Genomic DNA, 24,198 nt, shown 5'->3' on the forward strand with positions numbered 1-24,198 from the left:
GGCCCCTGGAAATTAGTGCCTTGTGTGAGAAGCTCTTGAGTTTGCACTGCAAAGGCTGGCCCACTGGGACAGAAGAGCTATCTTGCAATAAGGCTAGAAGGAAGGCCTTTTCTTCCTTTCCAAGTTTCTGGATTTTACAACATTAGGCTTCAGATCCAGAACTTGGAAGAAACATGTTACAAGTAGTCACATTGCCTATAACACATTATGTTTGGGATAACCCTATTACTAATGTCAACCTTTTCTTAATACAACACACCAACAAGTAACATCAGTTTGGGGGGGGGGGGGGATAACGAACAATGTTTTCACCATTATTCAAAGACTGCTATTTTTAAAGAATCATTTTGCGTGGACTGGGATTTTGTTTCCAATTTAAACTGCATTTTAAAAGAAAACAAATATAGGTTGGGTGTTTGCTATCTGAAATGCTTGGGACCAGAAGTATCCTGAATTTTGGATTTTTCAGAGCTTGAAATGCCTGTATTTGTATACATGTACATAATGCGATAACTTGAAAATAGGACCCAAGTCTAAACATGACATTCATTTATGTCACATAAACACATCCTATATACACAGCCTGAAGGTTATTTTATACAATATTTTAAAAATAATTTTGCATTAAACCAAGTATGTTTTCATTGAAACATCAGAAAGCAAAGGTGTCACTATCCCATCCATCTCTGTGGACAACTTTGGATTTTGGGGTATTTTGGATGTTTGGACAAGGAATGCTCAACCTATAATGTTCAGATCAGAGGATGTAATTCCTTCAATGAGACTCTGAGCATTCACACTACTATGTCTTGTTGCTATTGTTATTGTGCTATTCATGCTATGCATTACCTTCCGGGAGTTCCACATTGCATGATGATTGGCCAAATTCATGAATTTGTACACCAAATCAGGCTGGTTGAGGTCACTAGCAAGTGAACAAAGCTCCTGGTAAGTAGAAAGACCCTGGCTTGGGGAAACAGAAATAAACAATTAGTGCAATTAAAAATAAATAAAAATATTTGCAGACATTATCTCAAAATTGACATAAATCACAGACAGTTCTAGAGAATATATTGGAGCATGCTGTTCAATAAGAATATGTATTGCTCTATCAGGAATGCAAATTGAAGGCTTGTATTTCCTTCCTTTTTGGGAGGATGGGGGTGGGACGGCATGCCTTTGATGGACTAGGTTTAAAACTCAATGGGGTCGCTACATGCTCATTCTCTTTTGTTCATTTTCGTTTTCTTTGCAACTGCTTAACTGTCCCCTTGGTGGTAAATGAGAGGGAAAGAAAATGTATGGTGGGGGGTTTAAGAAAGGAGACTATTCAAGTATTGAGGAGAAATTGCTTGCTTGCTTTTTATGGGTGTTTGAACTGCTGAATTTAAATATAACTCTACCCAAGTGTTGTATCAAATGTGAACATTAAAACAAAAGAGAGTCAAGGTAAATGAAATCAGCTATTTAATTAAATAAGCTCAACCTTGTATCAAATGCTTATACTACTTTAACAGTACGCTAACATTAGACATATTATTTGCACTGTGAATTTGTGATATTATGTTGATTGTTGATGTTTTGCTTAGCACTTGTTGTATTTTTCATGTTACATCTTGAGCGTTCTGTGAGCTGCCCTGAGTCCCTCTGGGAGATAGTGACGGGATATAAATAAAAGTTTTTGTTGTTGTTGTTGTTCCAAAGAATTTCAGAAGCCTTCTTTGGAAAATGGTAGACAATTATCATTGGCTTTAGAGAACAATGTAAAAGCCATATGAAGCAGTTAATACCTTTGCCCACAAGGACCTTGGGGCAGGAGATGGACATCACCAAGCTGAAAAATGTTGTAAGAAAAATGATGTTGCTATTATGTTTAAACATTATGAGTAGTGACTTACCCATCTGGAGTCTTGCCAAGGCCTGATCCCTGGAACATTACTGTTTCTCCCATCACCTCATGCTTAACTCTGGAAAGAAAGTATGCTTTTATAGGGAAAACCTGAAAGACAATGGCTATATTATCCAAATCTTGATTTCAGAAAGCAAGTATCCATCAGCTTTATAATTATAAACATTTCGTGAATGCAATGATATATAATAAACAATAGATCCTTTTTAATAGTCCCTGCAAGTTCCATCTCGCTTCAGATTAAATGTCAGAGTTAAGTGACATCCCTGATAAAATCAGGAAGAAAAATTATTAAGGCATAAAAATCTGTTTTGAAGGGTTGTATGTTTTGGATTCTGAACAAACTAACAGTACTGGCAGTACTTTAGCTATTTTAGAAAGGCTGGCCTGTGCTGGATCCATGCAAGCATGAAAGATATCAACCTGTACAAATAAATGGGTCCATTCATAAACTTACTACTGCAAAACCTAAAGGACTTGTCAACAACTGAATATTTCCTATTTCCTATACCTTTACCTTATACCACGTTTAGGAAATCAAGTGCCATCCAGATTGTAGAGCTCGCATAGTGGCCTTGCTGCCTGGGGCTTAATAGAACTCACATCATCTAAAGAGCACTAGACTAACTACACTTGCCCTATTTTTGATCTTAAATATGTTTTAAGAATAGGCTGCTCAAACCAATATGTTATATCAGTATTTTAAAAATAATTTTGTGCATGAAACAAAGTTTGATTTCATTGAACCATCATAAAGCAAAGGTGTCCCTATTGACATATTGATTTAAAACTGTATGGTCTGCTTCAAGCATAAAGCAGGGATACAACACTTAATATACAGTATAGAGAGGGTTTATCACACCATAGTCTTTTATTCCTTCCACTTTAAACAACAAACCTTGATCCTGTAAAACTCAACAGAGCTCTCCTTCCAAAAGCATAATCATGCAATCTTTCTTACTCTTGTTTCATTTGTGGTGTGCCTTCATGTTGTTTCCCATTTACAGTGACCCTAAGGTGAACTATCACTGAAATTTCTTGACATGATGTGTTCAGAAAAGGTTGCCTTTGCTAAGGCTGAGAAAGTATGGTTTCCCCCAAGATAATAACACCCGTTTCCATAGCTGATGAGGGATTTCAACCCTGGTCTCCAGAATAATAGTCCGGTGTTCAAACCACTACACAGCTTTAGCCCAGGTTTCAATATTTCTGATGAAAACTGGTCAAAACCTTTCTCTGCTGCCAGGCTTTTAAACTAACTAAGGTTGGGTTTTAGTTCTGTACAGTTCTGTTTTTAAGATTTGTATATACTTTTTAATGCTTTTAAGCTCATACATCATTTTTTCCATCTTATACTTCTACTTTTACTAATGGTTTACATTGTTTTAAATAGTTGGACACCATGAGTCCTATTATTGTGGGAAAGGCAAGATACAAAAGAATAAATAATAACAAAATAATTGACTATGCTGGCTAATATATATATTGAATACCTTTTTCCAGTCATAAGAGTTTCAACAAGAGTTGTAACAAGTTCCTGCTGATCTTGTTCATTCCCAAGCTCATATACCAAACCGAGGCCTTTAGAAGCAACATCTTGACTGAGTTCTATATGAAACACAAGGCAATTTAATATTAAGAGAGAATATTAACACACTTTTAGTTAATAGCCGTTTTTCAGAGAAAGAGCTACATAATTTTAACCAAAAGGCAAACTTTTATACAAACTACTCCTACTTACCATCACTTTCAGACAGAATAGATACAAAGGCAGTTTGAATATCTTTGAGATGAGTCTATAAGAGAAGAAAGAGAAGAGGACATAACTTTTATTTTGAAATTTATTTTACTATACATTTGATAATAATATTTTCCCCACCAAGAAAAACCAAACATGAAACTAAGGTGCCATCTCCAGATTCACAGAAAGAAGCAGAGGGCAAGGCAGGGAGATGAAGACACTTATAAATATCCCAGTCTGTTTTTTCAGATGCCTCCTTTGTAAAAGTAGTGGGAAGGGAGAAATCATACATAATACGATTAGCTAACTATTATTGTCTTTAGCTTTTTGAGACAGTGACACCTATTCAAGCCCAATGAGATTATTACCCATAAGGGATCTTCTAACTTTTTACCTTCATTTTATGAATTAGTCTCCTGTTTTAATATTGTATGTTTTTCGTATGCTTCTTGCCGATTTTAACGATTGTTTTATTGCTATTGATGTTTTACTGGTATAATTGTTTTATAGTTGTGTTACTGATATTGATTGTTTTATTGGGCTAGACCCCATGTAAGCCGCCCCGAGTCCCTTCGGGGAGATGGGGCGGGGTATAAAAATAAAGTTGTTATTATTATTATTATTATTATTATTATTATTATTATTATTATTATTATTATTATTCATTGCATAGGCTACCATGCCAAGAGCCTAGCCTAGCAAGCATACAGGGCTTTTATCCATAGCAGCTGTTGCAGCCCAGCCACCTGTTTGATCCCTTTTCACCCAGACACCACACAGTTCAATAATAATAATGTGCTTATTAAGAAAGGAGTACATAAAAAGCAACAGTTTCAAAATAGTGCAAGCACTTCTCTAACAGTCATTTAAAATATGATTTACTAAGTATGCAAGAAAGTAAAATCAAAGGCCAGACTGCAAAAACAGTATCCAAGTACATCCAAAAGCTAGATATCAAGAGCTTGACAAATGGCAGAGCAACTCTGAACATGAATCCAAAAATCACAGAAGGTAAAACAAGAAACTGTCATCCCAAGGTGGTGGCACTCAAAACATGACTATAATTCCAAAGGCTTGAAAACTTGAAACAAGATTTGTAATCCAAACAGGAGAAATGCAACTTAAGCAGGAAAACAAGATTCAAAAATTAAGGACCAGAACTCCTGACTCGGTGCTTCATAGACAAACGACTTGATAGGTGAAATTTCAACGTTGATCTCCATACTGAACAAACCCTCAGATTCCTTAAGAAGTCTCCTTCTTACCTGAACATCATTCTTTCCCACACCTGGGCTCCCTTTGTTTATCTTTCAGTTTTTGAGAACATCAAATCTGTCTGTGCTTCACGCCCTCCTGTTTGAGCTCCCCACATTCCTTTCACAGTCAATCCCTGGGAGATTCTCATGAGAAACACAGTATTTTCCCCTGACAACAGATCTACCTAAAACATTTCGAAAAACACTTTCACTTTCCCCACAGAAGTAACAGGTTCACACAAAAAAATCCTTAACCTCATCCTCAGTAGTCGAGGCTTCACAGACCTCAACAGCAACATCCTGACCATGGAACTCAGTGCTAAGGGAAATCAGGCTGGTTCCATTTCTCCCCTGACTCTGGTAAACAGGTAAAACTGTACAGTCATTCCACCACATTTACTGGAGTTAGCAGCACAGGACATACACAAAAGTGAAAAATCTGCAAATTAAAAAATGCTAATTTTTTAACCTGTGAGAACACCTCTTTAAGAATCTCTAGATCCTTCACTACAACATTATTGACAACTTGAGCTAGATGTTAACTACAGGACTGTGCTGAAGATTCCAAGAAATAGCATATTCATTAAATTAGGGAATACTTGAATCAGCAAACAGGAAACCCACAAATGTGGGGGAACAACCATATTTTTTTCACTTAGTCTTCAGTCCCTCAAACCACGGATGGCTGCTCTGTCTGTTGCTTTTAAAACTATTTTTAAATATTTCTTTCTTAAATACCATATTTCATCAATTGTAAGATGCCACTGTGTGCAAGACGCACCTTAATTTTCAGTACCACCACCAACAGCAAAAATACATAAGATTAACCCATGATTCTAAGGCACACCCCATTTTTACAGATGTTTATATAGGGAAAATGTGAATCTTAGAATTGAAGAAACACAGTAATATTTTTATCTGTTCTGTACTCCTTAGTAATGTGAGAGACAATAAGCAACGCTTTACATAAAGGAATAAAGAAATAAAATAACCCACTTTGCTCAATAAGAAACTGTACTACTGTCGCCAGCTGGGGAAAAACAAGTAAGAAACCAGAACAGAAAAACAGAGACAAAAGACAATTAAGAAAGCCAACGATTAATAAGGGAGTGATCATATTTCTTACCTTAATCTCTTTGTGGGTGCTCAATTTCTTCACCAGTGATAAAAGCCAGATACAGGAAGCTTGCCTCACGTGAGGGTTTGGACTGACAATGTGCTTACTCAAAATGACATCCAAAACCCAGGGAACCACATCATTCACTTTCACATCTATGTCAATTTGAAAAAGATGACAAAAGAAAATGAGAATATTATAAATAAGAATTTGGAAAATGAACTGAGAGTTTTGTTAGAATTTATTGGACTCATGTTAAATGTTCAGCATCCTATCCCTTACTGGAATTGCTATGAGATCAGGTGTCTGTGTGTACCAAGACTTACAAAAAGCTGTAACGCTTTTAAAGGATTACAGTAAGATTGAAATCAAGGCTGTTACGCACCAACGCTTGATATCTGAATAATAATAACCAGACTTGCAACAGGGAGTGCATATTGATTTGATCCTTTAGGATTGAATACATCCTGCCTTCCAGTCTCAAATGCAACCCAACTAGATTGCTAGATACATCCACAATATATAGTTCATTTGCACAAGGATTATGATTAGGCAAAGACAGCCACTTAATACCCCAGCATTTAAAGCTGAGTATAGGGTCCAGGTCATGCCTGAATGATAGATATAGATTTCCAGAATGTTCTAGTTAAACATACAGAATCATACCTGGAAATCTGAATATATTCAACTGCAGTATGGTTCAAGGAGATGAATGAAGATACAGGAGATGATACAGGAGATGATAGAAGAGCAGCAAGTTTAAAATAATAGTACTCTGCGCTTAGCTCAGGAAAAGGTATAGAGTACCTCCACATCAATCTTTTCAAGATTTTTTTACACTCCCCATATGCAAACTTACCAACAGGAGGAGTGTACTCTTCTTCAGCTACCATCCACGCATCACGTGCAGCTACAGAACTGGTTCCTACGGCAGCACTAGTAATTGCTTCACCAACAGTAAACTGTAGCTCAATTTGCTTTGCCTGTAGGGCACACAAATGGAAAACACTTACATACCAAACCCTTCTCTACAAGCAAGAAACCCATTCTTGGTATTAAAGAGAACAACGAAAGGAATGGCTCTTCTCTCTGGATTAGTTTTTCAAATCAGCTTCGAAAGATATGTTCCTGCACTTAAATCATTGGTGCTTGGATGCTAATTCCTCACACCACAATAACACATTATTTCGTTGTAAAAAAAATCCTGCACCACAGAGGTTTCCACAGAACTAGTTTTGCCAAGAATTCTGCTATAAAGAGAGACTTGATCCTTTTCCAACAAGGCATTTAGAGAAAAAAGAGCAAAGAGTAAAGTCTTGCAGAAATCAGCTGCAAAGAAGAAATTGCTTGGTCATCAACTAACTCAGGAAAAAGATTGAATGCTATCTCTTCTAGATCAACTGACTTCTAGAAGGACAAGGTAGGCCTGGATGTGATTTGCTACCCCAGTCAAGATTCAAGAAAGTGAGCCTCAAGGGTGAGCCAAAGGAAGGAGTCCTGGCCTGGTTGTGTTGGCATGCAGGGATGAATGCAATCATGGTAGAGCCTTCCAATTCATGCCACGCCCATCAACTTGCTTGATTTCTATACAAAGTGCAAGGAATGGCTTTGGAAAATCACTTTTGTGGACTTTTCCTAACTTCTCAGGTCAGCATGGCCACAATCCATGCCTGCTAGGGAATACTGGGAACTACATATGAAAAACATGTTTTTCCCATCGTGATCTATGCCCAGCTTAGAAACTGCAAGCTGCCTGATAAGATCATGTTATCCTAACAATTTGCTCATTTCTTAATGCAACTCCAGGAACACACCGTAATTTAAAACAAAGTTGCCTGCAGAAAAGCTGCTAATTATTTTTTTTAAAAAAACAATTGAGTCCTGTGAAAATGAAAGTGTAAAACAGTTTTGTAATGCAACATTGTAACGTTTTCATCATCATGAGACTGACAAAAGCACAGTAAGTACAATAGAATACAGCTTGCTAAGTAGACATAAGTTAAACAAAAACTTTTTAAAAGTAAGTTCTCTCAGTTTTAAGGAGTAATATTAGAGCATTACCTCAACAGAATCCATTAATCCTTGTAAGAGTAGCTTCTGGTGGGGAAAGTCTCCATCCCCCACTGGAAAGTAGCCTAGTGTTTGTATAGCCCGCTCTTTCATCTGAAAATAGAAGGGGTTTCTTTTAAATATGTACCATGTTTAAATGGAGAAAAATATTGTTACATTTATAGTACTACTTCAGAAAAAATAATGAATTCTGTGTGTTGTGAAAGGCTTTCATAGACGGAATCACTGGGTTGCTGTGGGTTTTCCAGGCTGTATAGCCATGTTCCAGAAGCATTTTCTCCTGACGTTTTGCCCACATCTATGGCAGACAACCTCAGAGGTTGTGAGGTCTGTTGAAAACTAAGCAAGAGGAGTTTATATAACTATGGAAAGTCCAGGGTGAGAGAAAGAACACTTGTCTGTTTGAGTCAAGTGTTAATGTAGCAACTGATCACCTTGATTAGCACTGAAATGCCTTGCAGTTTCTAGGGATGGCTGCTTACTGCCTGGGGGAATCCTTTGTTAGGAGGTATTAGCTGGCCCTGTTTGTTTTCTGTCTGGAATTTGACTGTTTTCTGAGTTTTTGAGTTGAATATTTTCTAGCCATTCAATGATAATCAAGGTGATCAATTGCTACATTGACACTTGCCTCAAACAGACTAGAGTTTGATATACATGGTATATATTTTAGACTAAGAGATGGTAGACTAAAGCTGTCACTTGTTTTACTGAATGTTAAGAGTTCAGGCTTTTGAATGTCATACAAAACTACTGATATAAAGGTACCTGCGACTGCTTGGAATAACGAAAGCAAAACAGAAAAATCTCTACCCTAATGAGCTTGCAATGCAGACTGCTACAGTATGGGAGACAATTGGGGGGAAAGAGCTATACATGTGAATAAAAATAGTCTAATTTAGGGTTCATTTCATTTGGGAATGAGGACCAAGGGGTTGAACAACAGGCTTCATGAAGAAAAGCGGGAGTTCAATGTAGGGAGGAGAGTATCACATATATGTGCTGGGATGACAATTGTGAACTGACTCAAGCAAATCTTTTTTGCTGTCTGTAGCAGTTTACAGAACTAAATGCCCAAAGCATGAAGACCTCCCTCATGAACAGGAACAAACTGCAAGGGCTGTGCCTAAGTACATTAAATTTGGCAAGTGCAGGCCCCACCCAAACACTGTCAAATGCATGAACAGCAAGCAGAAGCAGGAGACCCAAGTGCCTATACGATAAGCATGTCCCTAGCAAGTCCTCAACTGATTTGCCACAATGAAGAATTAATATAAGACCATTTCGTTTCTTTTTTTGACAATCCGCTTCCCATTTTGGCCATCAAGAGATAATGTTTACATGGGTTTCCTAGATGGACCTAAAGAAACAAACAAACAAGTCACAATGCCTAATAGCATTGAAGAACTTTACCTTATTCGTTTCCTTGCCAGATGGAATCCTGGCTAATAAGCTTTCAACAAGATGGAGTTTTGTAAATCCAGTGCCTTCATTGGGAATGGGCAAAGGGGCATTCCTTCCAATTTCTCCCAATGCTGTACATGCAGCTACTGCCAAAAGTGGTGAAGTACTATCCAAAAAAGACCCTGGTAAAAAGAAATGGATTTAGTTCTACATTCCTCTTTTTAAAAGCCAACTGGTTGGAGTTTTCATTCTGCCACTCAGAACAGATCCCACATTGACTTCAACTCCACCTCCTCCCACCTGTCATTTGCAGAGTGGCTTATTTTATCTTTGTAGGAGAATCTTCAAAGACTGAGACCATAGCTTTTATTTTTCTGACCCAGGCAAAGAACCAAGGGAGTCAAAGTGTTCACTGACCTATAGTTTCCGTTGTTGACTTGATCAGCTGGTCCTGTTCTGGGGCAATAATTGTATTTGGATCTTCAAGGTCATGCAGTTCTACCATCCCAGTTTTTCTCTTTGATAAATACCGTCCGACAGTGAATCCTAGAGCCAACAAGGATCCATGCTGCAGTTCCAAATTCTGTAGATAAAGAACAATCCCAAATTACGAACAAGATAGGTTCTGTAATTTTGTTCTTAAGTTGAATTTTTTTGTAAGTTAGAATAGTTACATTTTTAAGTGTAACTCCAGCCAAAGATGTGTATGCATATTAGCTTTGGATCGCCTAGGGAAGGGATAACACCCCTGTGGTGTTTGTTTTGCTGTCTGTGACACTGTTCAGAAGAATTCACCTCACTTTCTGTCCCTGTGATAATTGGATTTTGAAAAAAAATTGGCTTGTTGTGGAAACAAGGATTGGTGATAAAGCTTCAATGGAGACTCCTTTCCCCATGATAACAATGAATTTCCTTTCCGAGGGATAGATTTATTTCACATCCTGTTGTCTCAGCCCTGTTCTTAACTATGAGTCATTTGTAAGTCAGATGTTTGTAACTTGGGGACTACCTGTATTATTTATTTATTTATTTATTTACTACATTTTAACCCCGCTCTATCTCACCCTGAAGATGACTCAGAGTGGCTTCCAATTGGCAAAATTCAATGCTATACAAGCATAAACATATAAATACAATATACACATACATTAAAATAAATAAAATTAAAAATCAAAGCTTATCGGTACACTAAAATCAACTATTAAAACCACACGAAATCCGAAGTTGTAATCTAGAAGCCATTATTACAATTGCTTCATAGCCGCTTACTGCACTTACTGCTCTCCGAAAGCTTGGTTGCATAGCCAGGTTTTTAATTTCTTTCTAAAGCAGGGTTGCAAACTTAGACAACTGTTTGGTTTTAGGTGGGCGCACTGCACTCCACCCCACAGGATCTTGGAGAACCACAACTGCATGAGGAAATTTTGATTTAAGTCCACATATCCTCTAAAGTCCACAAGAGGACACACTTTTTTTTTCACTTCCAAATCACTTTCTCTTTGCAGGTCAACTTCCAGTCACTTCCTTTTGAAAGAAAAGCCTTCTCTTCAACCTAACAATGCCTAGCCTCTGTCCCCTTTGTATGACAGGCTTTCCTTCACGGCTCCTTGGGAACACTCTAGGACAAACCATTTTGGATGGGACCAGCAAACCACAATGAAAGGAGCTCTTTCCCCAGACTTAATTTTAAATTCGTAAACTAAAAGAGCATTTTAATCTAAATTGTACATTTTTAAAACACCAATTATTTTTTAAAATACAGAATTTTCAAAAATTGACAATGGCTTTTTTTTTCAAAAAGCTTCCTCTGTCAGTCTCACATAGGAAAACGAAGATTTTTTTCCCCCCAAACCCAGATCAGTTCCAACTCTGGAACATAATTTTATTCCTATTTTCAGTGATGTAATAGAATCAAGAATTCTGCTCACTTAGTAGAGTAGAAGAAATGTTCATATTGGAAGCCCAAGAGTACAATTCCATAGGCCCTATATTTCCAAGTAAACCATACCGAGTCCAATGAAACTTACTTCAGAGTAGGAAAGTGTAATATTGCATCATACATATATTTTAATGAGGCACATACAAATTGCTTATCTGGCCTACAGCTTCAAATATTTTCTATTCAATCGAAAACCTTTGTCGTTTTTAGAAGACAGAACCTTTAAAATATTTTTCAAAGTAAATCTAGAACTGGAGACAAATTAAAACAAATTTTAAAAATATTTAAATTATATCTTTATTTTGAAGTTGTCTCAATATCTCACTTTTCTGGTCATAACCCTGTTTCTGTGCAAAATTATAATTTTTCCATTTTCTTATGCTATATAATGGGAAATTCTTCCTAATAAGTTTAATTTACTTTAGATCAGAAAATGAAATGAAAGGGTGATGAATGAATATTTCTACATTTTCATAAGCATTAAAGAAAATAAAGAAAAACTACCAACTCTCTTACATGATTGTCCTTTGCTGTTTTTATCAGCTGCTGAACAGATGTTTTAAATTCATTTTCTGAAACTGTTGACAACACTACCGAATAAAATAGAGCAGCCAGCTCCCGCATTTCTTCTTTATTAGTATTCATAAGGCTCTGAAAAGGTTAAAATGGAATAAAATATTTTAAATATGCAATGTATTTTACTAAAAATTTCAATATCATAAGGCTGGTCCTATAGTCAAACTTCTTTTTAGTAGCATTTATTTATTTATACCCTACTTAAACCCAATATATGTATGAAAATAATTAAGTTGAAATACCATTTCACAAGTAAAAACAATCTAAAAACAAACCAGCACCTTCTGGACCTATTCTTTAAAAATATTCTGTATTAAAACCCTGTCTGAATTTTTTTTAAAAGCCAGACTGCATAGCATGTATCTCAAAGTTAAAAGAATAAAGTAGGAAAGATGTAGGAAAGGAAAACCCAGCATCAGTACTACTTCTATTGGCTACTTAAACTAATTTGCAAGCAGAATGTGGAAGAATCACCTTTACCATTTCCAGAATCCTCAAAACATGGCCTAGGCACTGCTGAATGAAGTAAGGTTTACAGTCAAGAAAAGCAGTCTCTCAACACTTTTTGCAATGCTTTTCCAACACTATGGCTGCATAACACTGCAAGCAGATGAACAATCAGACCAGAAAATCTTGATAGGCAGAGCACCAGCAATAACACTAATCAAAACCTGAAACCCTTTTATTTTATTTCTAACATTGCAAATGGCCTTAGGAAACCCAGTCTTGAAAAGACGCTCTGTGATATTTATAGAAAAACCTGGCCCTCAAGGAGGATTTGATTAACGAACATGTAACAGTGCCCATCTGTTAACCATTTTTAACCCAGTCGAATTCCAATTCTCTATCTCTTGGGGGAGACATTACTCTTCCCTTAATCAGGAAAAAACATTTATTTAATTTAAATAATATCTCTTTCCTTGAACATACCTTTATCCAATCCATTTTGTCAACAAATCTCACAGCTAATTTTTCAGGATAGACTGAAATAACCTCCAGTAGACAATACATGACTGCCAAACCTGCATAACATAAAAAAAAGAAGAGAGGAGGGTCAACAATGCCAAGCTATTAATATTGTAAACGTCTGAAAAAAATAACTCATACTTTTATATGTTTTTGCATACAGTTGTATTTACTGATGAAAAATTCACTTTGCATTCACTATGTAAAAACCCCAAATGCCAGTAACATTCCAAACACACACACTTATATAGCAATGCCAAGACTATAGCTTCTCTTTTAAAGTAAGTATATTTTGCAAGTCAAACCATACAAGAACTATAAATACTCCTGCTGTTTGAGACCAGAGCCCCTGTGATAGTGATATTTGAAAACAACACTTTTTTTGTAATATTTAGAAATTTACTTTACAAATACTTCTACATCACAGAACACTACATAAATGCTGCTTAGACATACAAAAACCTAGAGAGGGGCTAGTTACCCAATTGTTCCATGTAGTAAAGATCTGATGCAAAATCTTGCATGCATAACATTTGTAAAACCAGGATTGCTCTATTAGACAATGACTAAAACACTTTATGGTTTATTGTGGCATGTGAAGGCAGCCAATATTTGGAACATATCACATGCTCTAATAGACAATAACTAAAACACTTTACCGTTTTGAGTGGCATGTGAAGACAGACAATATTTGGAATATACTACATGCTTTGACTTCAAAAGATCCTAAAGGCACTACTAGACAGCTGAAGTAAAGCTGATGAAACCAAATCATAATCCTGCCATCCATGACACAATTCAAGAAAAGAAAGGGAAACTAAGCTGGTTCACTTACCTCTGTTGTCATTTCGGGTTATGTATATTTCAACTTCAAACTTGATTTGAGAAACTGCTTTGGAATAAGCTATTCTAATAATTAGAGTAGCTTCCTCCAATTATTAATGAAATCAGCAACTAAGGCAGGCCCTTAGCATCCTCTAAGGCAGCGGGTCCCAAACTGTGTTCTGCAGAACCACAAATTAAGGTAAAGGTTTCCCCTGACATTAAGTCCAGTCATGTCTGACTCTGGGGGTTGGTGCTCATCTCCATTTCTAAGCCAAAGAGCCGGCATTGTCCGTAGACACCTCCAAGGTCACGTGGCCGGCATGACTGCATGAAGCACCGTTACCTTCCCACCGGAGCGGTACGTATTGGTCTACTCACATTGGCATGTTTTCGAACTGCAGTAGAGTCTCACTTATCCAACATAAACGGGCCGGCAGAATGTTGGATAAGCGAATATGTTGGATAATAAGGAGGCATTAAGGAAAAGCCTATTAAACATCAAATTAGGTTATGATTTTACAAATTAAGCACCAAAACATCATGTTAGACAACAAATTTGGCAGAAAAAGTAGTTCAATATGCAGTAATGCTATGTAGTAATTACTGTATTTATGAATTTAGCACCAAAATATCACGATATATTGAAAACATTGACTACAAAAATGCGTTGGATAATCCAGAACGTTGGATAAGCGAGTGTTGGATAAGTGAGACTCTACTATACTAGTTTGGCAGAAGCGAGCTAACAGTGGGCGCTCACTCTGTTCCCGGGATTTGAACCTGCAATCTTTCGGTCTGCAAGTTCAGCAGCTCAGTGCTTTAACACACTTCGCCACCAGGGCTCCAAACCACAAATTAGGGTTCCACAAATGTATCATAGGGGGAAAAGGCTTTTTTTAAAGCCAGTGATAAAGCATGAAGATAAAGCATGATTGAATCACAGATGGAGAAGCTATGGATATGGAGGGCTTACTGTACTTGCATCTTAGGATTAACAATAATATTTTAAACTGTTGGGAAACAACAAAACTAAACTGGACCTCCTTTTCTCCCTTAAAAGAAGATATAAAACTGAATGTATTTCAACATCTACATGACAAGATGGAAAGCCAAGCCAAGCCACACCATTGACTCACCCATACAGAACCCGAAAGCAGGGAAGATGGAAGAGTGAGAGGCGGAGCTGCCAAAATCCCGCGATACTGGAAGTGGTGCCACTTCCGGTGTCGCTGTGATGAGAAGAAGTGATGTAAGAGGGGAATGGGAAAGGCTGGTTGCTGAAGGCAATGGGATGCATGAACAATGGAAGTACAAAGCACCGCTACTTAAGCAGTTGGGGAATAAAAGATTAGAAATGTTAAATAATTAAATAAAAATGTATTAGCAGGTTGACTCCTGACAAGACAATCCGACCACCTCTAAATGCTTTTCGTGGAAATCAGACTTCTCTAGCCTCAAATAACACTAATATATCTAAGCACCCCTGAGACATCTTGTGGTTGAGGAAATATAAAATGACACCAAAATTAATAGTCTTCCATGGGATATTCAACTAGTGCTGATGTTTGTTAGAATTATTTTGGCACTGTTAAGTTTTGGGCTGTTCATCTACGCTTTTGGAGCTCAGTAAATGTTGCTCATTCTTTGGTTAACTGGATAATTTATTCACCTTAGTCATGCAGAATTGCTTGAAAATGTTTCTGTGTTTCTGCCATGGTGTCTTTAAATATAGTGCAGAACAGAAATATTTTCACAAACAAACATATAGAAGATGACTGTAAGAAGAGTGATGGTCAGTAAAAAGGACTAAGGGCACAAAATTATGGAGAATGGGTCCACTAATAGCTATGGAGCATCAAAGCGAAATGGAGCTTCCCGATACAGAAGCTATGTACAATTGGAGTTGTCATTTTCCCAAGCACCAAGAGGAACACATGGCAAAGGGGAAACAGTCCCACACATGGGAGAAAAATGGGATAGAAATAAACAAATAATAATAACAATAATAATAACAACAACAACAGTGCCAGACAAGATAGCTCTTGGTCAATTGCATCACATCAGCTCTAATGTTCTTAGGAAGTGGTCATTTCCACACCTAACAAAATGACCGATAGCAGTCAATGAATTCGTCTTCTCAAACATCACATTAAGTATCCAGCAAAGCAGTACTTTTATGAAGTTGGTAATACACTAAGAACTTCTTCTTTGTAGCTCATGATTTCTCACCTCCAACACCAGAGAGCAGCTGCTGAAGAAGACTTATGTAGATCTGCACAGGGTTGCTCTCGCCACCCTTTGATGAAGAGGATGTTATAACATGCCCAGAGAGCAGATTCCTTATGTACCGTCCAATGGCAGGAGCCTGGTCTTCTTGCATATCTGCTAAACTCTGAGAGGTGGGCACCACGCCAGCACTATGAGCAAGACACATCCTGAGATATAGGACTATCTGAGCAGAAGCAACATAAGAAAAGGTAAGAAAACAGGATGCCCGACAAAAGCAAACAAACATTGCTAACAATCAGAAGGATGGTAATTATCTCACACACTAATCAGTAATTATTGCCAGAATCTGTCCAGAGCACTATAGAGGTTGAGTATCCCTTATTGGAATTGCTTCAGATCAGAGATGTTTTGGATTTCTGCTAGCTAGCTAGCTGAAGCTATATATATATGCTTTGAATGTGATTTTCCTGCTTCTTGGTAGGGGGTTGAACTGGATGACCCGTGCAGTCTCTTCCAACTCTATGCTTCTAGGACTCTCTCTCTCTCTCTCTCTCTCTATATATATATACATACAGTAGAGTCTCACTTATCCAACACTCACTTATCCAATGTTCTGGATTATCCAACGCATTTTTGTAGTCAATGTTTTCAATATATCATGATATTTTGGTGCTAAACTAGTAAATACAGTAATTACTACATAGCATTAATGCGTAATGAACTACTTTTTCTGTCAAATTTGTATAACATGATGTTTCGGTGCTAAATTTGTAAAATCATAACCTATTTTGATGTTTAATAGGCTTTTTCTTAATCTCTCCTTATTATCCAACATATTCGCTTATCCAACATTCTGCCGGCCCATTTATGTTGGATAAGTGAGACTCTACTGTATATGATTTTGGAATATTTGCAAACACGATTTTTTGGAGATGGGACACAAGCCTAAATATGTACTTCTTAGATATACTTTATACCAGGGGTGTCAAACTCATTTTCATCAAGTGCTACATCAGCCTTATGGTTGCCTTCAAAGGGTTGGTAAATCCATGGATGGAGAATCCATGGATACAGAGGGCCAGCTATAATTTTGTTGCATAGTGGTCAGTCCTCTTTAGTTTTACCCAGTTTGGGTCCCCAGATGTCACTGAACGATACCTCCTATCACTTCTGATTATCTGCCCTGTGGACTGGGGATCATGGGAATTGCAACTCAACAGCACTTGTGGCTCTGTGGTTGGGGAAAGGTTAAAGGACATTGTAAAGTCAGACACCATATCCACAAACCTTGTTTCTGATTTCAAACCCTAATTTCCTGATAAAACAGAACAAACTGCAGCCTTTGAGATGTTTTACTGCATCGCAACTCCCATCAGCTCTAGTCATTATGTATAATGTTGAGGAATAGAGGAGTTGTAGTCCAGCATCTGGAGGTTCACATAAATGACATGGCGGGCCAGACTCAGCTCATGGGCCTTGAGTTGGAAACATGTATCTTAAACTTATAGCCAGGAGGTAATTTCATATACATTATTTTTAATAATTTTGTGGATGGAACAAAGTTTATTTACACTGAATCAACAGAATGCAAAGGTATCATTATCCCAGCTAGTCGTGTGGACATTTATGGATTTTGGATTATTTCAAATTTTGAAATTCCACAGAAAAGACGCTCAATCGTTTCTTAGGGCATGGAGCATTTCAGATTTTCGGATTAAAGGGATATTTTAGGTACTAGCATAAGAACAGTCATAAAAGCAGTTGAGCTTTCTCAAGGACCACACAATTGTTGTAACTAGTGTAGTCTGTCATTCTACTAGGAGTCCCCAGTGGTGCAATGGGTTAAGCCCTTGTGCCGGCAGGACTGCTAGACTGACAGGTCAGCAGTTCGAATCCAGGGAGAGTGGGTGAACTCCCTCTGTCAGCTCCAGCTCTCCATGTGGGGACATGAGAGAAGCCTCCAACAAGGATGGGTAAAACATCAAACATCTGGGCATTCATTGGGCAACATCCTTGCAAATGGCCAATTCTCTCACACCAGAAGCGACTTACAGTTTCTCAAGTTGCTCCTGACACAAGAAAGTCATTCTACAAGCCAATACATAATCTCTCACTTTTAATTTGGTGGGAAGGGATCTATAATTGACCACTGAACAGTGGCTGACAGCACTATTTTACCATCAGGTCACAACACTATTTTACCATCAGTAGGATAACTATAGGAATCAGAAAAACGACACAGGATTATAGTCACAGTAGGGAAAAAGTATGTAGGATCTCATCCTATGGGTCTACTCTCATTGGGACTACTAACTAGATTCAAGACTGTATACCTATGGGTATTATGACAAGCACAAGTTCTAGTCAGGTATGACCTTCCTATACACATACCTCTCCAAAAGTAGCTGGGTTGAAAGGCATGACAGTAGTCCCAGTCATGTATTTAGCAGGAGTTTTCATTCTGTGGGAAGCCTAAGATAAAACAAAATTGTCAGAAGTTCACGTCGCATTTACTCAAAAGCCCCATTGTCATGCTAGTGGAATTAAAATGTATTGCCCAACAGTATTTTGAACTGCTGTATTCTTTTTATTCTTTTTCTTTTCTTTTCTTTTCTTTCTTTCTTTTTTTGGTTTACTATAACAATTCTCAGACTGAAGGTTTTAAAAAGTGAAGGAGAAATACTGTATAATTCTGTTGAGTAACTACAGGCATGAAGGAGTCACAAAAGAAGAGAACTGTACAAAAATGAAGTACATACTCAAAGTGATATTGCTTTGTTGATAAATAAATAAAAAACAGCTAACTTTTACAAATACCATATAACATTATATCAAACATCTTTCACCATCTATCACCACTGCATTCATTTCTTCCTTGAAAAGCTCAGAAACGCTTACATGTTGTTTGCCAAGTGTTCTCTCTCTGTTATAGCTTTCAGAGCCAGGCTTTCCTGTTCACAGCATTAAAAGTGTGGCAGACACTTTTTGATCATGCTCTTGTTCAGGAGAATATGGTTGGATCTATATGCATTATATGGCAGCATATATCCAACCTATGTTACACAAGGTTGACCCCAGTAATCAGTAATTAAGCCAGAGTTATGTACCTTCTCTTGGATATACTGGACCATTTCTGGGAATGAAGGCATCTGTTTACCAGCACTTTCCTTTTCATTTTTACTAGGGAATGTTCTCAGTGCACGTTGTGCTTCCCCATGTACCTCCTCTCGCCTTCCAAAACAAAATAAAAACAGTTTGCACACATAGAGATCACCCCTGCTCCAATCTAATCAAGTTCTTTCTTCACTCTGAATCAATAGCTAGTTCATATATAATACACAGCTGTAACTCAGTGTTACATACATAGAGCTGAATGAGTTGAGCAAAGTTAAGAGAAATAACCAATTAGAATTCTGATTCACTTCAGCAGATTTATTTGTTATTATGAGGGAACCAGAAACTGGGAACTGAAGGCTTCAATTTGGGTTCTATGTTGGGAAAGAGGCAAGATATCTATACATATAATGAAAATGAAAAATGTGTATGTTCCACTCACACAGACAGCTTCCTGCCTCCACAAACAGCTATAGTTCCCACTTAATAGGAGACACCAATAACCCTCCTTCCACTGACATGCAGGTTATAGAGAGCACCATGAACATGTAGCCCAAACCTTGCCAGTGTCCTCCACAAACAACATTCTGCCCCCCACCCAAGTGAAGGCTTTCATGCTGTTTCTTCTCCAGAATTCCAGGGTTCCTTAATTTGCATGACCCCATCTACTGCCTCTCCCTTAACCCTTTCCTATGGCACACAGTTAACAGAGGAATTGATCAACAACTGAACAAGAGGTTTGGGGAGAATTCACCATGATTTACAAGAGTTGTACTTGACCTACACTCGGAGAACACTGTTTACCCAACCAACAATGGATCTGGACCAAACTTGCCATGGATAATGGGACTTGCAGTACCTTCGCTGATCCTCTGATCCCCCCACCGACAATGGACTTGGACAAAACTTGGCACAGAGAAGCCTCATGACCAACTGAATTTACTGCAAGGGTTTGTGGGAATTGATCTTGATTTTTATAGTTCACCTGCATCCAGGAAGCACTAAACCTAGCTGACATCAGATCTGGACCCAACTTGGCACACAGATCCAACATGGCTAACTGTACATACAGGCCTGGTTTGGGGATGATTGACCTCAGATCTGGGAGTTGTCATTCACCCTTATGCCCTGATCCCAGCCAACAACGGATCTCGACTAAACTTGCCATACAGACCCAACATGGCCAACTGCGAATACTGGCAGTGTTTGGGGGTGATTGCCCTGGGAAACGACGGATCTGGACCAAACTTCAGTGATATTACCTAACATCCTAAAACACAACATTGCCTTCTTCTAATAACCCGGGCACTGCTGGGCCCCCAAGCTAGGAAATAAATAAAACTAAATTAAACAGATCTGAAAAACAATCCAATGTTTGCAGTTGGGAGGAAACTGACCAGGGTTTCCTTCAAACCAACTAATTTTCACATAATGATATGCCAGAAACCTTCTAACTTTAGGGCTGATTTTCCACCCAGCTATATAGGGTGGAGAGAGGAAAGAGTGTCCCAGCCAGAGGTTCTGCAAGTGCGCTTTTCTATGTATTTTGTGCTAAATGTATTAGTTTGGGGTAACACAGCAACTGGGCAAAGGGCACATTTTTCAGAGAACCAGAAGTACTTGTAGAGCAATATTCTTCCCCATATTTTTTCATGACCTTCCAGTATACTGGATATATCATAAATATAGAGGGTCTAGTAAGCAGCCATGATTTATCATTGATAGATACGTTTACAATTTTATCCATTAAAAAATCTATCTAAGGTAGCCTTCCATTAGTCTATAGGGCAACCTACTAAACCGTTAAGCTAAAACTTCCAAAAATTATTTGAACCCCAATCACTACAAAGGAAATAATGTCTTCCTTAATCTTCAAGTGGGAATGCTTTCATCAGTGGAAGTCCTCAACTGGAGGTATCTTTACTATATAAAGCCAGTCTCCAGATACTGGTTCGCTATGCTGATAGCTTTAATGGGTAGTCCCCTCCCCATAGTAAATTCAATCATAAACTGGAACACCTATGCGCTAACAGCATAACACAAGACAAATTCATCAAAATCATCAACAGCAACCCCTTGCATCCCCAGCTACAAGAGCATGCAATTACATACAGAATTTGCTTCTTTCCTTCCTCATTAAACTTACGGATCTCCTGCAGCTAAAAGTAGTAAGTATCTTGAAGGAATGTGATCTGAAGGGAACACTGTGCTGGCAAACTTTACTGCGACCTGGCGTACTTGGACCTGAGGCTTAAAAATAAAAGAGAAGAAGAAATCAACAAACTGTTGAAGCACACAGGAGCTTATCTGAGGCAAACACAACAAAGCACCAGAAGTTTAAAAAGGCAATTAAGGAGGCGGGCCCCCGCACTCCATTTATAGTTCAGCTCAAGGAGCAAAGTCACTTCAAATACTTAGGTAGGAATCAGAATTACTGATACTGGGAAGCAGCAAGTAGTGGCATTCGTACAACATCTTTCACCTTTATGTCCAATACAACTGTGAGTGGTAAGCAAACAAAGCCGAATGATTTCAATCGCTGCGAAAATTGGTGGACCAAAATACATAGCGAAGCGTAGCATAAGGATGCATCTATACTGTAAAATCAATGCAGTTTGACAATACTTTAACTAGCACAGCTCAATAATATGAATTGATTAGATCTGTAGTCTTACAAGATCTTTGGTCTTCTCCATCAAAAAGTGCTGGTGCCACACCAAATTACGAATCTCAGGATTCCATAGAAATTACAGTGGCAAAAAATTGTAGGTGTACCCTAAGTCTAAGGCAAAGAAATTAGCTTTTAAGATGTGACTAAAATATAGTAATACATGTCCATATAACGTGAAGCCTTCCTCACTTGTGCAGTTCCTGGCCACGGGCACCCAGCTCTTCTGTCCACCTTTCTTTTCCCTTCCTCTCCCTCTCTCTTTATTTCCCCTCACTTATACCCAAATTTATGTGAGTTCCCTCTTGTTTGTAACCACTATTTCCATGTCTTCTCTTCTAAGATTTTGGCAATGTAGAATACTGAGTGATAATTAGAGGCATTCTGACTAATTATCTACATGGAAGCAGTTGACACTATCATAAAAGCTTTCGCTGTTCCATGTGGTGGTTCAATTCATATATTATCCTTACCTGAAAATATATAATTACCTGCAAATCAGACAACTTGGCAAGAAAGAATAAATACAGTACAGTACACGAGGCACCATCCAAGCAGACAGAAATGTCAGGAGAGCCAGAATTTATTGTTATGGTTATATAAATTTGTACAGAAGTCCCACCATCCTCAAAGAATTAACATAGAAAAATATCTAGCCTTGGCTATTACTTGTTACCTACCTTAATCAGGTTAGAGGCCACAAGTGCCTCCATTAGCGTGCGTGGTGCTCCTTCTAAACTAGTGTATGCTCCAACCATCATAGACAAGGCCTCCTGAATAGCAAGTCTAGTATCAGGGTCTTCCTGAAATAAGATACATTTGTTAGTATCTATCACGCTCCTTAACAGATTAAAAAATAATTTCCAAAGCAAAAGATATTAAAATTAAAATATCACCAACCTTAGAAAGGGCTTCAAAAAACTGCTGAACTAGTGCCAGGTCCTTGGTGAACAACTGAGGTATTCGGCTGAAATGAAAAGAAAAAAATAATATTCTGAAAGATCTTTTTCATCAATGAAGCAAAACACGCACACGTAATGTGATTTTGCACAGTTTTACAGGTGTCTGGGTTCTGTGCTTTGATCTGATTATTAGTAAACTGAACCAAACTACACTTGATCTCTAAAAAGGCTAACAATAATAATGGCAGATGGTACTTGAATAACACTTTAGACTGTTCAAAGCACTTCTATATAAACAACTCTCCCAAATTATAGGTTCTCAATATCTGTTGCAAGCTCATATTTTTACAATCTTTTTTTAGTTCAGAAATTTGCGGGCCATTTTTTAGGATCGCACACTCCAAAATATGAAACAACATCCATCACTAAAATTAAAATCCAAGCACATTAAGACAACAAGGAATCACAAGCACAACTTTAAGCATACTGAACACTATATTCAACCAGAGTGAAATCAATTAAAAACTGTGGTGGCCAATATGTGCCTAACAGAAACAAACCCAACACAGATTGATCTCTAGCATTTAAAGAGACCTTGAGTATTAATGGGCTGATACATACTTCACTTGTGATAGAATTTGAGACATTCAAGACTATAGATGAAATAAATAGAAGCCTGACCCTGTTTATTCAAGTGTTCCCAAAGGGGCCTGCACGGCCTACTAAGCATTCATAGGTTTGCAGCCTAAGAATAAGTAGCTTGCCACATTGTAATCTTTTGCATATTTACTTTGAATCCCATTGTATAACATTTAATTTCCCTTTGCATAGAGAAAACCTGCACAGCTGGCACTCTCCATTTGTTGTTGAATTCAGGTTCCCTCCAACTCTATGGAGTCATGCTAACAAGTGTTCATTCACATCTTGTTGTAGCAATTGTGCACTTTCAAGTTGTTTCTAATTGCAATCTTAATACAAGCCTATCTCAGGGTTTCCTTGATAAGACTTATTCAAAAGGGAGTTGCTATTGCTTCCTCTGAGCCTGAGTGTGACTTGCCCAAGGTCACCACTTGACTTTCCCAAGAAAAGTGGGGATTCAAACCCTAGTGTCCTATCGTCCTAGTCCAACACTCAAACCAGTAATCCGTACTTGCTCTCTCCATCAATACGTTAAAGGCAAATAATCTGCACTTTTGCCTTAATATATATTTTTGGAGTTTGTTTCCAAAAGGTACCAAGTCCAAATAAAATTGAAAAAATGAATATAGGTGGCAGCACATTGTTGGCTAGGAGTAGAATATTATGTACAGATTAAAATTACCAAAATGTATCAAATCACTTTGGTACAGGGCTTAGAAATTGCATTTTACAGCAAAAGGAATGCGGATTCTCTGGACATTTCTTTTCAATTCCTATAAAGTTTGTTCAGATGGATTTGGTACCTTTTGGAAACAAACTCCAAAAATATACATTAAGGCAGGAGTG

At 37.8% G+C, this 24,198-nt stretch overlaps 1 protein-coding gene across 2 annotated transcripts in view; it reads right to left on the reverse strand.

The window, feature by feature from the left end:
- The window catches only part of ecpas (Ecm29 proteasome adaptor and scaffold), a 74,407-nt gene that overhangs the window by 26,897 nt on the left and 23,312 nt on the right, over window positions 1-24,198 (reverse strand). For both annotated transcript variants that reach the window (XM_016997357.2, XM_003227324.4), the window contains 17 exons: window positions 22,712-22,778; window positions 22,492-22,614; window positions 21,290-21,393; window positions 19,137-19,260; window positions 18,421-18,501; window positions 16,030-16,252; window positions 12,940-13,031; window positions 11,950-12,084; window positions 9,912-10,077; window positions 9,504-9,676; window positions 8,085-8,186; window positions 6,883-7,006; window positions 6,033-6,178; window positions 3,651-3,705; window positions 3,403-3,517; window positions 1,899-1,967; window positions 850-967 (listed from right to left, as the gene is read on the reverse strand). In XM_016997357.2, the coding sequence (XP_016852846.1) occupies window positions 850-967; window positions 1,899-1,967; window positions 3,403-3,517; window positions 3,651-3,705; window positions 6,033-6,178; window positions 6,883-7,006; window positions 8,085-8,186; window positions 9,504-9,676; window positions 9,912-10,077; window positions 11,950-12,084; window positions 12,940-13,031; window positions 16,030-16,252; window positions 18,421-18,501; window positions 19,137-19,260; window positions 21,290-21,393; window positions 22,492-22,614; window positions 22,712-22,778 (2,017 nt within the window). The remainder of the gene's footprint in view (window positions 1-849; window positions 968-1,898; window positions 1,968-3,402; window positions 3,518-3,650; window positions 3,706-6,032; window positions 6,179-6,882; window positions 7,007-8,084; window positions 8,187-9,503; window positions 9,677-9,911; window positions 10,078-11,949; window positions 12,085-12,939; window positions 13,032-16,029; window positions 16,253-18,420; window positions 18,502-19,136; window positions 19,261-21,289; window positions 21,394-22,491; window positions 22,615-22,711; window positions 22,779-24,198) is intronic.

This window comes from Anolis carolinensis, chromosome 2, assembly GCF_035594765.1.
Source record: "Anolis carolinensis isolate JA03-04 chromosome 2, rAnoCar3.1.pri, whole genome shotgun sequence".
NCBI lineage: Eukaryota > Metazoa > Chordata > Lepidosauria > Squamata > Dactyloidae > Anolis > Anolis carolinensis.